This window comes from Sus scrofa, chromosome 9, assembly GCF_000003025.6.
Source record: "Sus scrofa isolate TJ Tabasco breed Duroc chromosome 9, Sscrofa11.1, whole genome shotgun sequence".
Classification (NCBI taxonomy): Eukaryota; Metazoa; Chordata; class Mammalia; order Artiodactyla; family Suidae; genus Sus; species Sus scrofa.
In genome coordinates, this window is record NC_010451.4 from 127,550,197 (window position 1) to 127,563,739 (window position 13,543).

Below are 13,543 nucleotides of genomic sequence, written 5' to 3' on the forward strand. Positions count from 1 at the left end.
TATATTTTCAATCAAAGCTACATATTTTTAAATGTTTTTTATTTTAAAGATAATTATGGGTAATTGCCGTTGTGGCTCAGGGGTTAGCAAACCCGACCAGCATCCATGAGGATGCAGGTTTGATCCCTGGCCTGGCTCATTGGGTTAAGGATCCGATGTTGCCGAGAGCTGTGGTGTAGGTTGCGAACAAGGCTCAGATCTTGCATTGCTGTGGCTGTGGCGAAGGTCAGCAGCTATAGCTACAGCTCCGATTTGACCCCTAGCCTGGAAACCTCCATATGTTGTGGGTGCGTCCTTAAAAAGACAAAAACAAATAAATAAAGATAATTATGTATTATTGTAAAACAAATTATAATGGTTTAATCATTTTTCTTATGCAAAAGCAGTATTCTGCTGGATTTTCCATTTATTTTCAAGTTATTCCTATAATGTAAAGTTAATAGGTTTTACAGTTCTTCCCCGCTTCAGTTTTTCCCAAGAATCTAATAATAAAACATAAAGTCTCAACAATCAGATACTTATTCATTATTTTTGGACAGAGGATCTATCATGAATCCCCTGCTTTTTGTTTAATTTCCATATCAGTCAATTGGGTGACATAGTTTAGAAGTAAGTATGGGGGTCCGTAAGCTGTTTCCCCTTAAGTGCAAATCTAAAGCAAAACTAAAACTGCAGCCAGCTTTCATTTTTTAGTACTCAAGATCCAAATTAACCTTCATAAAGTTATTTTCTACCCCAAGAGAGAGGGGACCTTATTATCTTGAAAAGAATCTACCCAAGACCTTTTTCTAGTAAAAAATACAACTAAGAAGCCAGGTGCGACAGATTTTTCCAGTTTTGTAACCTTCTCTCCCATCAAATATCCCATCTTCAGACCTTTGATATTTATACCTAAGGGAGTAAGGGGAGAAAATGGTGATAATCCCTTCCCCAGCAAAAATTTTCAGCCTTATACCATTTACTGTTTTAAATAAATGTTCCTCTTGCACAGTTGTTCATCCTCTTTGGCATTTTCACATGGAAACTAAATCTAAATCTATATATATTTAATAGCCTTGACTGTGCACCCTTTTGTGGTTGGCACTCGTTGGGTTGAATGTAGTCTCAGTGCTAGAGAGATTAGTTAGGTCTTCCTTTTGCTTTTTGTATCTTTCGTCCCTAAGAACCACATAAAATTTAAAAAATGCTTTTTTTCAGAAATTGTGGGGTTTTAGTTATCTAACTTTGTTTTTATTGGCCTGCATTCAGGGACTACATGAAGTAACCTTATAAAACTTGTCACTGTCTCCCACACTGTTAGGAACTTTGTTCATTATATTACATAGTATATTGTCTTTGAAGATATCTCTTTTGCTATCGTTATCAAGACCATTGTGCCTCTTCTGATCAATTGTTTTCAGCTTATGGATCATGTGAATTAGAAAACATTGGGTTTCTCTGTGCACATTATTTTTAGAAAGCTTAGAGCCAAGTTTCTGACCCCTTGCCCCCTATCAAGTATGCATTCTTTAAATTCTTACATGTGGCATAAATTTGTTACTTTCTAATTCTTTTCACTTAAAATGTGTATTATTACTATATTTTATGTGTCCTTATATATTACCTTACACCTTTTGTGACATTTAAATAAGAAATGCTAAATGAGTGACATGCTCCATTTTTGTAGGTTAAAAATCATTTGTCGTTTCTCATCCTAATTAAAATAAAATCCTTATTCTATACTTCAATTAAATGTGAATTACCAAAAATCATGCTGGTTGATCGTTAATGACACTGATAACACCCAATTTTTATATATCCCTAAAAGTAGAATCCAAATGGTTAATAATCAGTTCCACTCTTTTAAAGAAAATTTAATGATAAAATCATGAAATTGTAAAACAAGATGGGAGCTTAGGAATATTTGTCTTTTTCTGCATTCTCTTTTGCATTCAACTGGTGTGTGTTTTCTTCTCTTTCAGCTTGTATTTGCTGTGGAAAAATCTCTGAATAAAAAGAGACTGTGGAATTTCACAGAGGAGGAGGTCTCAGAACGAGTGACACTTCACATTTGCTCTTCTACAAAAAAGTATCTTTTATTTAGGTGTTTAGGTTATAAAGTTTATGATCCCCAAATAATGTTCCTGCACTTTTTCCCCCCTAATGTTTATTTAAGTATTTAAAAAAGAGGCTTAGTTTATAAGTTTTTCTATAAATTACACATCATTAGGACTGTCAATAGTAATGATAATAATCATTGTTAATCATGTCTCCGGGTTATAAACAGTTCGGGAGAGGTGACAAGGATTGTGGATTCTGAACTCTGTAATAGCTGTAAGTTAAAAATGCAGTCGGTCCCTCATGGAGAGGTACAGCTTAGACAAAGTAACACTTTAATTTTGTTCACCTCCAGTTCCTGTGATCAAATTTTCAATTCAAAGCATAGGTGCACTGAGCTGGAAATGTTTGTCTTTGGCCAAGATCAAGTGACACTAAAAGACAGGTGTAGGGGCTTGCCTTCCCAGCTTCTTTCCATATTGCCAGATTAAATACTTCCCAAGTACAAGGTAGCCTTGCCAAGGGAGTGAAGCAGTGCAGGGTCCAACAAATTAGGATTTGCAAAGCACAAGATTAAAAAAGTGATCATTCTTGCAAAAGCAGGGCTTTTAATTCCTTTGCCAATTAGATAGTTGAATATACAGAGCCTATGACCCAATAAGCATTCTCAGACTTGACTCCATTCAAAACAACATTCCTGATGCTCCCTGGTGGTCTAGTGGTTAGGGTTCGGCGCTCTCTCAAAACGGCATTCCTGTTTGTTACAGAGAGTGTGTATTTGAGGAAAATCTTAGAAGAGCTTTCATCCTGCTCATTGTGTTTAGCAAGGTTTATGAGCAGTAGGTAATAGTTTAAAATAACATGTATTATAGTCAGAGAAATACACACACACACACACACACACGTAAATATACACACACATATACATGTATACATATCTAAGTGTGTGAAGTGGTATTTTGTAAAAACTCTTGGATGCATACACTTTATTTTTTGATGGTTTATTTTCCTTTGATTATTGAGAATTGCTTTTTTATTTTTACTTTTTTGGTTATTTTATCCTTAATTAGTAAAGAATACTTTGTCGAACTTATGATATCCATGATCCGAAGGTAAGAAAAACTGTTCTTTAAAGATTTTTCCGTGTTTCAGACTATTTCTAAATAAAATTCAGTTCTTAATTTTAATAATTTTCATTGCTATCACTTCCTTTGTATTTTGAAATACAATTAATTCTATTACATGCAAGGAAAATTTATATTTTTTATTGTTAAAATATTTTTGTTAAGATCTCCCTACCTTGTTCATCTGTTTAGTATTATATTTGAACAGCTTGTAGAAAAAAAAGTCTAGGTTTGTGCAGGCCACAGTGCCTAGTAAACAAACTGTACTGAGCAGAATCCAGACTAACATTTTGCTAAGGTACCTAAAAAGCAATGTGAGAAAGTAAATGGTATTCTGTTAGCAAGGATGGGACAGACAGGAGAATGTCTGGCACCTAGTAGTTGCTCAGTGATTCTTTACTCCACATCAGGAGCTTTCAGAATTGACACTGTCATTCCCTGGGATGTGCTGAAGAATGCTGAGCTTTTAATGTGTGCTTTGTTTTTATTTAGTTCTATCCTCTTGCCCTTTCATGAAGGAATTTGGCCAAATGTGTTAGATAACAGGTTTTATGAGTTATTAGGTTATATATTTTAAGATGTTTTAGTGATTTGTGTATTTTACATAAATCACTTTTTTTTTTTTTATGTTTTTCCTCCCTTGCTCAAGAGTTCTGCAAAACCAGCAGATTGGAAGTATCAAAACGGACTATCAGCTTCATGGCTTTCTTTAGAGTGTACAGTTTATATTAATATTCACGTCCCACTGTCTGCTACTTCTGTCAGCTATACTCTGGAGAAAAATACAAAGGTATCAGGGTAAAATGAATTTTCTTTAGGTGATTCCTGAGTAGATAATCTGCCTTTCTTCTGGTTGCCTATGCCATTTTATAATCCTTAAAATTGCATTCTAATTAAAAGACTATTACTATGGGTGTCTACCTTACTACTAACTTACTACTCCAGATTAGAAATTTAGAGGTGGGACAGTATCATCGTATTAATGTGTTTAGCATAATAAGTGCCCCTTAAATATTTGCTGATTAACTTGTAGTTGTGTACATTGTAAAATATAATTATATAAAAAGATATACTTTGCTTTTCCTTTCTAGTTTTTTCTTCTTAACTTTTTCTTTTGCTTTTTTGGCTGCACTCACAGCATATGGAAGTTCCCCGGCCAAGGATCAAATCTGAGCCACAACTTTGTCCTACGCCACAGCAATGCCGGATCCTTAACCCAATGCACCAGGCCTGGGATCAAACCCATGTGATGACAGAGACAGCACTGAATTCTTAACCCAGTGTGTCACACTGGGAACTCCTTGACCTTTTCTATTTTAATTGAGTTATACTTGATTTACAATGTTGTGTTAGTTTCAGGTGTATAGCAGTTCCAGTTCTTTTCTCTGTACCATTCTTTTCTTCATACCTCATTTCTCTCTTTTTTTTTTCCTTTGAAGGAGGTAAACGGAGCTTTCTCATTTTTTCCTCTTTAATATACTGCTTTATATGGGGAGTTATCACTATGGCACAGCAGGTTAGGGATCTGGCATTTTCTCTGCCATGGTGCAGGTTCAATCCCCAGCCTGGTGCAGTAGGTTAAGGATCTGGTGTTGCTGCAGCTGTGGCACAGGTCGCTGCTGCAGCTTAGGTTCAATGCCTGCCATGGGAACTTCCATATGCTATGAGTGCAGCCCAAAATAATAATAATAACAATAATACTGCTTCATGTATTTGTTTGAGGCTCTTTATCTTTTCTTACTTTTTTTTTTAAGATAATGGGAATTACTGAATTTTATTTGATGTGGCCATTAAGCCCCCTAAGTCTATTATATAAATGTGGGTTTGGGATAAAGCTTAGAAAAACTGCTATTAAGTATGGGTAAGCTGCCAAAAATTGGGGCTGTACTTTTTTGTTCTTCATTACAGTGAATTTAAATGCCATATTACTGATACTTAGGGGTTTTTAATATTTCAGTGTACTAGGTGGAAAAATGTAGAATCGAGGGAGCTTAATTGGGATGGTGTTATATCTGAAAGATATCTATGTTGTGTTTCTTTTAAGAATGGACTTGCACGCTGGGCCAAGCAAATAGAAAATGGTGTTTATTTGATTAATGGACAAGTTAAAGATGAAGATTGTGAACTATTAGAAGGACAGGTAAGTTAAGAGAAAATGATCTTATGAAATTATTTGTGCATAAGGAAAAATAAAAGATGTCTTATCTTTAGTTCTTTAGACCTTGCCTTCAGGAAAACAATTTTTATCTACTTATTTCTAAACTCTGTTAAACTAAAGGACAAATGTTTTTCTTAGAAAATGATAAGGATTATTTCTGAAATAATAGGGATTTTGAAACCTGAAAGAGTGACATCTGAATTCCATCTGATTTCCACATTGTAAACTGCTGGCTTAAAACTAAAGTCATATGTTCTGTTTTGATAACAGTTTAAAGACTAAGTTTGGCCATTTGATAGGAGGAGCCTATATAAGTTTCTAAAATATTTTTTATCTGGGGATGAACTTTGACGATCTCTTCCTTTAGAGGAGGGCTCAGTGGACTTAATATAAAAAATCAAGTAGTGAGTTCCCATTATGGCTCAACGGAAACAAATCTGACCAGTATCCATGAGGATGTAGGTTCAGTCCCTGGCCTTGCTCAGTGGCTTAAGGATCTGGCGTTGCCATGAGCTGTGATGTAGGTTGCAGACACAGCCCATAGGCTGGCAGCTGTAGTTCCTATTTGACCCCTGGCCTGGGCACCTCCATATGCCACAGGTACGGCCCTAAAAAGCAAAAAAAAAAAAAAATAAGGCGTTCCTGTTGTGGTGCAATGGAAATAAATCCGGTTAGCAACCTTGATGTTGCGGGTTCGATCCCTGGCCTCTCTCAATGGGTTAAGGATCCGGCGTTGCCGTTAGCCGTGGTGTAGGTCGCATATGCGGCTTGGATCCTGTATGCTGTGGCTGTGGTGTAGGCGGCAGCTGTAACTCCTTTGGGACCCCTAGCCTGGGAACCTCCATATGTCCTGGGTGCAGCCCTAAAGAAACAAAAACAAAAACAAAAAAACCAAAAATCAAGTAGTAAATGTATCAGACTTTGTGGACCACTTGTTCTGTGTTGCAGCTGTTCAGCTTTGCATTGTAACATGAAAGTAGCCATAGATGATATGTAAATGAATGATCTTGGTTGTGTTCCAGTAAAATTTTATTTACAATAGTTAGTGGTCTGGATTTGACCCATAGGCCATAGTTTGCCAATCCTTGCTTTAGAGGAGTAAAAGTAGGAATTTATGGTTTTTAAGAGGGCACATTTGATTGGTACAGAATACGCCAAGTAGCACGTCTGTAACAAAAATCTAAGATAAAAAGATAACAATACTTTTTTTCCCTTTAAGTTACTTAGTATATGTTGGATAGTTCCTAAATTATCTTTTTTGTTCCACTCCAATCTCACAATATAGCTTTTTAATTTTTGTTTTATTTCAGAAAAAATCTTCTAGAGGAAATACTCAAGCAACTAATCATTCTTTTGATGTCAGAGTGCTCACACAGTTGGTAAATATTTTCAAATACTACTGAGCTAAAATTTAGCATTAGAATAAGCTTAATGTAATTGTTTCTGTTTTAATGTTTATAATCAAAACGTCAAAGAATTTTAGAGATATAAAGTACTAAAAAATGTTCAGTTCTAAGAAAGTTACTCACAGGAAACATTATTTTAATAAAATCTCTGAGTCTTTTGCCTCAAGGCTATTAAAATTGGAACATCAAATAAACAGCATTAACATCAAGTAAATAGTATACACACACAGACATATATACATAAATACGTGTGTGTGTGTGATATTTGGGGTTGTAAGTTTTATGAGCAAAGTTGCAGTTCTTAACTAAAGGTGAATGCACAGATAAGCCAAGAGTTGTACTTAATTTGTAGTAGATTTTTACCTCTGATTTGATTAAAATCACACAGTATTAGCAAATTTTATATTTTTATATAGTTATTTTAAATTATGCATCTGTTTATAAATTTAGGTTGGGTAATTATTTCTAAAAGTATGCATACTTTTAATTTTAATCCTGCCTTAAATCACCCTAGACGTCAGACAGGGTATAAAGTACCTCCATGTTTTTAGAAAACTTTTTACTTCAATATTAAGCTGAAAATGTTGAAACAGGGAATAAATGGACTTAACAATTTGTCCTATGGGGATGCTTTAATTTCTTCTCTTCCTTTTTTGTGTTTAGCAAGAGAGCATTACTAAATTGTCATTGGATTTATGCCATTAAACATTTCTCAGTTTCTCTTCTCAATACTTTAAAAGTATTTTTAGTTTTTAGTTTTCTTTCTTTTTGATTTTGGAAGTGTTCTTTGTTTTAAGGGTGTTCCTCTACCTATATGCTTTTTATTAGCTATGCTTATGTGACCTCTTGGTTTATTAAACAATTCAGTTAAAATTATTTTAGTTATAAAATTGCAGTTAGAAGATGGAGAGGAGTTCCTGTTGTGGCTCAGTGCATTATGAACCTGACTAGCGGCCATGAGGATGTGGGTATGATCCCTGACCTTGCTCAGTGGGTTAAGGATCTGGCGTTGCTGGGAGCTGTGGTGTAGATCACAGATGCTGCTCTGATTGCACGTTGCTGTGACTGTGACGTAGGCCTGCAGCTGCAGCTCTGGATGCAACCCCTAGCCTGGGAACTTCTATATGCCGCAAGTGTGGCCCCAAAAACAAAAACAAAAACAAAAACAAAAATCCAGAATGTGGGAATATAGAGAAAAAAGTTGAAGATAATATGAGGTAATTTATTATAATATTTAATAGTATATGGTATGATATATTTAGTAAATCATACCACTGGTCACCCAGCTAGAAACTTTAAAATGACCAGTATATAATAAGTAATCAGTTCTTGATGCCACTTTCCTCCCACCCACCTTCCACATCTTGTTGATTCCTTCTTTGCAGTCTAGCTCACCTTTTGTTGTCCTTGCAGTCCCAGTGCCCTAGCCTTACAACATACTTATTTTACCTAGATTATTGCAGTTAACTCTTTTTTTTTTTTTTTTTTTTGTCTTTTGTCCTTTTAGGGCCGCACCCGTGGCACATGGACGTTCCCAGGCTAGGGGTCTAATTGGAGCTGTAGCTGCTGGCCTACGCCACAGCCACAGCAACGCCAGATCAGAGCCACATCTGCAACCTACACCACAGCCCATGGCAGCGCTGGATCCTTAACCTGTTGATCAAGGCCAGGGATTGAACCCGTAACCTCATGGTTTCTTGTCAGATTCGTTTCTCTTGCGCCATGACAGGAACTCCAGCAGTTAACTCTTAAGTGGTCTCTAGCTTATCATTCTTGTCTGGAGTGATTCATTGTACAAAATCCTGATATCTTTGTTTGTATATGTCTTAGAGTACCATCCATATTTCCTGATATATCCTGCATATTACCTCAGAGTATCCTTTCTGAATCACATTTGGCATTCATTCACTATTTATTTACTTCAGTTTCTTTTTCAGTTAGTATTTATTTAATGTATCTAAGGGTCTACACTGATTTTGTTACTCTCTTTGCTTAAAACTCCATAATTGCTCTACATTGTCAAGTTCGAAAAGGAATTCAAGGTTTTTCATAGCCTCAGCATGCCTTTTCATTATTTTCTAACTTACTATTCCAGAGGTATGTTCTCTATGCTTTTAGAATTCTGTGCATTTCCTGGGCCATGTATCATACCAGTGCCAGTTTTTTCCTCTATGATCTGGATTGCCAAACTCGTGTCTGTACATTAATATCTAATACAAATGTTACCATTTTGGTAAGGTTTCTTTTGGTTACATAACCAGAGGAATCTTGCCTTTTCCAAAACATATCAGTATCACAGAAGTTCCCTCACTTTTGAATAGGTTACATTCCCAAAGTCTGTAAGCTAGTTTCTTCCTGAGTCCAAAGAAACCAAGGCAAGTTGACATTTATAGAACCCCGATTGACTTCCATTAAAAAGGAGTGAATCAGTCCTTTTATCCTTAAAACTCTTTTCCTTCGTGGGTGTGTGGCTATGTGTGTGTGGGTGTGTATAGTCTTTTATATATAGTTTAGTCCATTTTGGAAAATGTTTTAATTTATAGATATATAATATATATGCTGTAAGTTTGTTAGGTAATATATATTATAAATTAGGTATTAAATATGTAAAATACTTTTCTGCAGTGAAGTTCTGTTTAGTGGACGAAGGAGGGACATTACCCCGCCTCCTTTTCTTGATATATCAGAGGTCTCTACAGGTATCTTGGGAGGCTTATTCCAAATAGAGTATCAGCATTGTCATCCTGTTGCTTGGTTTGATGATAGACGTTTTTGAATGGTCCTGGAACCTTTTGGATTCTTCCGTCTGTGACAGAGTTTTTTACCAACAAGACCTTGACTGTGTTTGAGTTTAAATTATCTAAAAAAAAATCTAGCCTTTGCCTGAGTTACATTAGACATTGACTAGTCATGCTCTTTCAGCAGCTACATATTCAAGCCTTTCGATTTCTTCACCACTTGTCCCCATCATTTCCTGATTGTAATTGCATAAACACATAATTAGTTAGCATTGGTCACAGGTTAACATGATTTGTTTTCGTTCTTCAGAATTAAACCTACTGTTAAATTATTTATTTCAGGTGCACTTAGAACATATATTTTTACCATGTCCATATTTTTAAAATCACGATTTTTGTTTCCATTGTGATTTTATAAGCCTCTACTAGTATACTTTCATGGTTTTGGTGCTCTTCGTGTTTTGACAACTAATTATTGAAATAATAAGTTTAAAATATCTGTGAAATAGCCCAAAACCAAGCGTAAACACTCAGATTAAACAAGAATGGGTCTGTGAGAGGAGCATGTCGATCACTGATATCATTTTCTGGTGACAGACATAGTTGACTTGTTCTTTTTCTGCTGTAGAGCATGTAAGTTTCCTTTTAGTCTGTGAAAGGTACGAGCTGAAAGTGTGTAAATAAATGAGTGCCTAGATTGCTTGTAATGTTGCCATATCACACCCTGCTTTGTATTCCTTATTTTTGTGCAAATCTTGCATTGCATACTTTCTGTTTCTCACTAGATCATGTCTTCTTTTCATCTTAACAGTACTTATCTGAGTAATCTGCAAATAATATATGTTTAGTGAACATATTGAATGAATATTGGTACATTAGGTGGTTACGTTAATAAAAAATTTAGATGTACAGTTTAATTTCAGATTTCATTCAAAATATGCAGAAAATAATACATAACTTAAAAGGAGAAATATTAAAGCCTTAAAAAAATTCATGGGGAGTATTCTCAAACACTTGGTTTGGTTAAACGTTCCTTCTCGCTTTATGAAATGACTTACATAATGTTTAAATGTGTCATGTGGTGAATGATCATTGGCTATTAGGACTTAAACTGATTTTATCTTTTAGGTTCTGAATTCAGACCACAGGTCCACAGCCACAGTCCAGATCTGCAGTGGCTCTGTAAACCTTAAGGGTGCTGTGAAGTGCAGAGCTTATGTTCATAGCAATAAACCCAAGGTTAAGGATGCTGTACAGGTACAAAAAGAGTAACCGGTATATGAAAAACAGAAACATATTAAGATAATGATTCAAAAATTCTAAAATTTTACCTTTTTTCAATCTTAGATTTCATAATTTTGATTTTAACTAATAAAGGTCCAATCTGTTAAGCAGTCCAGATATACCAGGTAATTGGTCCCAAGATTTTCATATGTAGAATGTCTATTTTATACTTTTTTAAAGTGATGTTTCTGTAAGTTTAGTAAGTGTTCCACAGTTGTGAAATTAATACATTTGAAATCATATCTTCTGAGGGAAATTGAATGTTTTAAGTAAAATGGAAAGGTATTCATAGGAAGAATTATTAGGTAACATTCTATAATCTCTGTAATTCAGAAATTTAAAAAATTATGACTGGCACTTTTATCATTGTTATATGTTTTCTAATTGAAGCACTAGCATCATTTGTTCAGATGCAGAATTTCATTTATTTGGTTTAAGTTTACTATTTAGATGAAGTATAGGTAAATTTGCTGTTTAACTCTTAATATGTTGATAAGCATATTAAATAAATGGACATTAGAAATGGAATAATGTACTAGTTATTTTAGTGGACATGATTATATAGGGAAGCCAATTATGTTGGGGGGTTTTTGGTAATAAAATAATGCAAATTTAAAATAATGGATTTGAAAAAAAAATAATGTATTGGAAAATAAAAAAAAAGAAAAAAAATAAAGTGATGGATTTTGGAGTTCCCTTCATGGCTCAGTGGTTAATGAACCCGACTAGGAACTAAGGATGTGAGTTCGATCCCTGGCCTCTCTCAGTGGGTTAAAGATCTGGCTTTGCTGTGAACTGTGGTGTAGGTTGCAAATTTGGCTTGGATCCCATGTTGCTGTGGCTGTAGCATAAGCCGGCAGCTATAGCTCTGATTCGACCCATAGGCTGGGAACTTCAACGTGCCGCAGGTACTGCATTAAAAAGCAAAAAAAAAAAAAAAAATAAATACATGAAGTAATGGATTTTATTTCTTACTGTGGTTTATTTTGTTTTTCCATAGGCCATGAAGAGAGATATATTGAATACAGTTGCTGATCGTTGTGAAATACTATTTGAAGATCTGGTTTTGAATGAAATTCCAGAAAAAAAAGTTATGAGTATAAAATAAAGTACTTTTTTTGCATGTATTCAATTGCTATGTTAGGATGTCAAGATATAATAGATAATATCATATTTTTAACTGCATATATCTATTTTTTGTAACAGTATGTTATTTACTTTTATTACCAGATGAAAAATTTCATTTATCTTATAGTAACAAATCTGTCAACATTTGATAATGTCAAGGAGGATTTTTTTTTTTTTTTTTTTTTTTTTTTTTTTTTTTGTCTTTTTGCCATTTCTTGGGCCACTCCTGCGGCATATGGAGGTTTCCAGGCTAGGGGTCTAATCAGAGCTGTAGCTGCCAGCCTACGCCAGAGCCACAGCAACGCGGGATCTGAGCTGCATCTGCAACCTACACCACAGCTCACGGCAACGCTGGATCCTTAACCCACTGAGCAAGGGCAGGGATTGAACCTGCAACCTCATGGTTCCTAGTTGGATTCGTTAACCACTGCGCCACGATGGGAATTCCAAGGAGGATTTTTTTAAAAAATTGTGTAAATTTTTGCCAGAACTGTGTTAACATTTTAAAGCTATTATTTTTAAATTAATGTCAATGAGGGTTTTTCAAGAATTTATTCATAGTCGAAATTTATTAGTGTTATATATAATAGAGTCTTTAATAGATACATATGCTATTGATCTCTCTTATTCTTTCCAAATTGTGTGTATTAGTTTAAATACTTCTCTTTTCTAAGGCTACACCTGCGGCATATGGAGGTTCCCAAACTAGGGATCCAGTCGGAGCTGTAGCTGCCAGCCTGTGCCAGAGCCACAGCAGCATGGGATCTGAGCCGCGTCTGCGACCTATACCACAGCTCACGGCAACACCGGATCCTTAACCCACTGAGCAAGACCAGGCAGGGATCGGACCCATAACCTAATGGTTCCTGGTCGGATTTGTTAACCACTGAGCCACAACCACTGAGCATATAAACTCCTAGTTTATATGCTTCTCATAACAGGCTTTATTAGATTTAAAAAATGCTCAATTCTGTCTTAACCTTTTATAACTATTCCATCTTTTGAGAAACATGAGCAATTTATTTCTTATCAGTAATTTGTATTAAAAATCTTTTTTTTACTCAGAAAAGGAAATTATAATATTGAGTATGCTTTTTGAAGTTGCACTTTTAGTTACACTTTTATCTCTGCCTTTCTGCTATTCAGTTGAATGTGTACATAATTGAAACATTAGTATTAACTTTTTAAGGGTATATGTTTGTTTTTATGAAAAAGCATTGCTTACCTATCTAAAATAACTTCTGATATTCTTTGTATGATAAATACTTGACATTTGTCCTCATGTACTTCGCAAATTACCCTGAAGTTTTATCCACTAATAATGTAGTTTTGCTGAGACATGAATTTGAATTTTACATGCAGCAATTGGATTTAGATTTTTGTTCTGAGACCTACATAAAACCCGGTCACTTAGCTACCCACTCAGTCTAACCATCTCATCGTGTGGCTTGTTTTTGCTTCTTGATAACTCTTATGTTGTTAAACATTATTTTACCTTCTGAGTTATAGTACGTATTATAACTGAGCTGTGGATTTTAGGATTTTCAGACATTTTCAGACATGGGGACGTAACCACCATTAATGCCAAAGATCTCCATTATCATACACATTAGTTAAATATTCTATTCCATCGCAAATACTTCATAAAATAGTATCATATGACTGTTC

At 35.0% G+C, this 13,543-nt stretch overlaps 1 protein-coding gene across 3 annotated transcripts in view; it reads left to right on the plus strand.

The window, feature by feature from the left end:
* Positions 1-13,543, plus strand: part of C9H1orf27 (chromosome 9 C1orf27 homolog) — a 202,529-nt gene that overhangs the window by 9,749 nt on the left and 179,237 nt on the right. For all 3 annotated transcript variants that reach the window (XR_002335971.1, XR_002335970.1, XM_005653747.3), the window contains exons 6-12: positions 1,962-2,068; positions 3,113-3,149; positions 3,811-3,951; positions 5,206-5,301; positions 6,630-6,698; positions 10,592-10,720; positions 11,748-11,838. Coding sequence is in view for 1 of the 3 variants with exons in the window: in XM_005653747.3 (XP_005653804.1) it covers positions 1,962-2,068; positions 3,113-3,149; positions 3,811-3,951; positions 5,206-5,301; positions 6,630-6,698; positions 10,592-10,720; positions 11,748-11,838 (670 nt within the window). In the remaining 2 variants the exon portion in view is untranslated. The remainder of the gene's footprint in view (positions 1-1,961; positions 2,069-3,112; positions 3,150-3,810; positions 3,952-5,205; positions 5,302-6,629; positions 6,699-10,591; positions 10,721-11,747; positions 11,839-13,543) is intronic.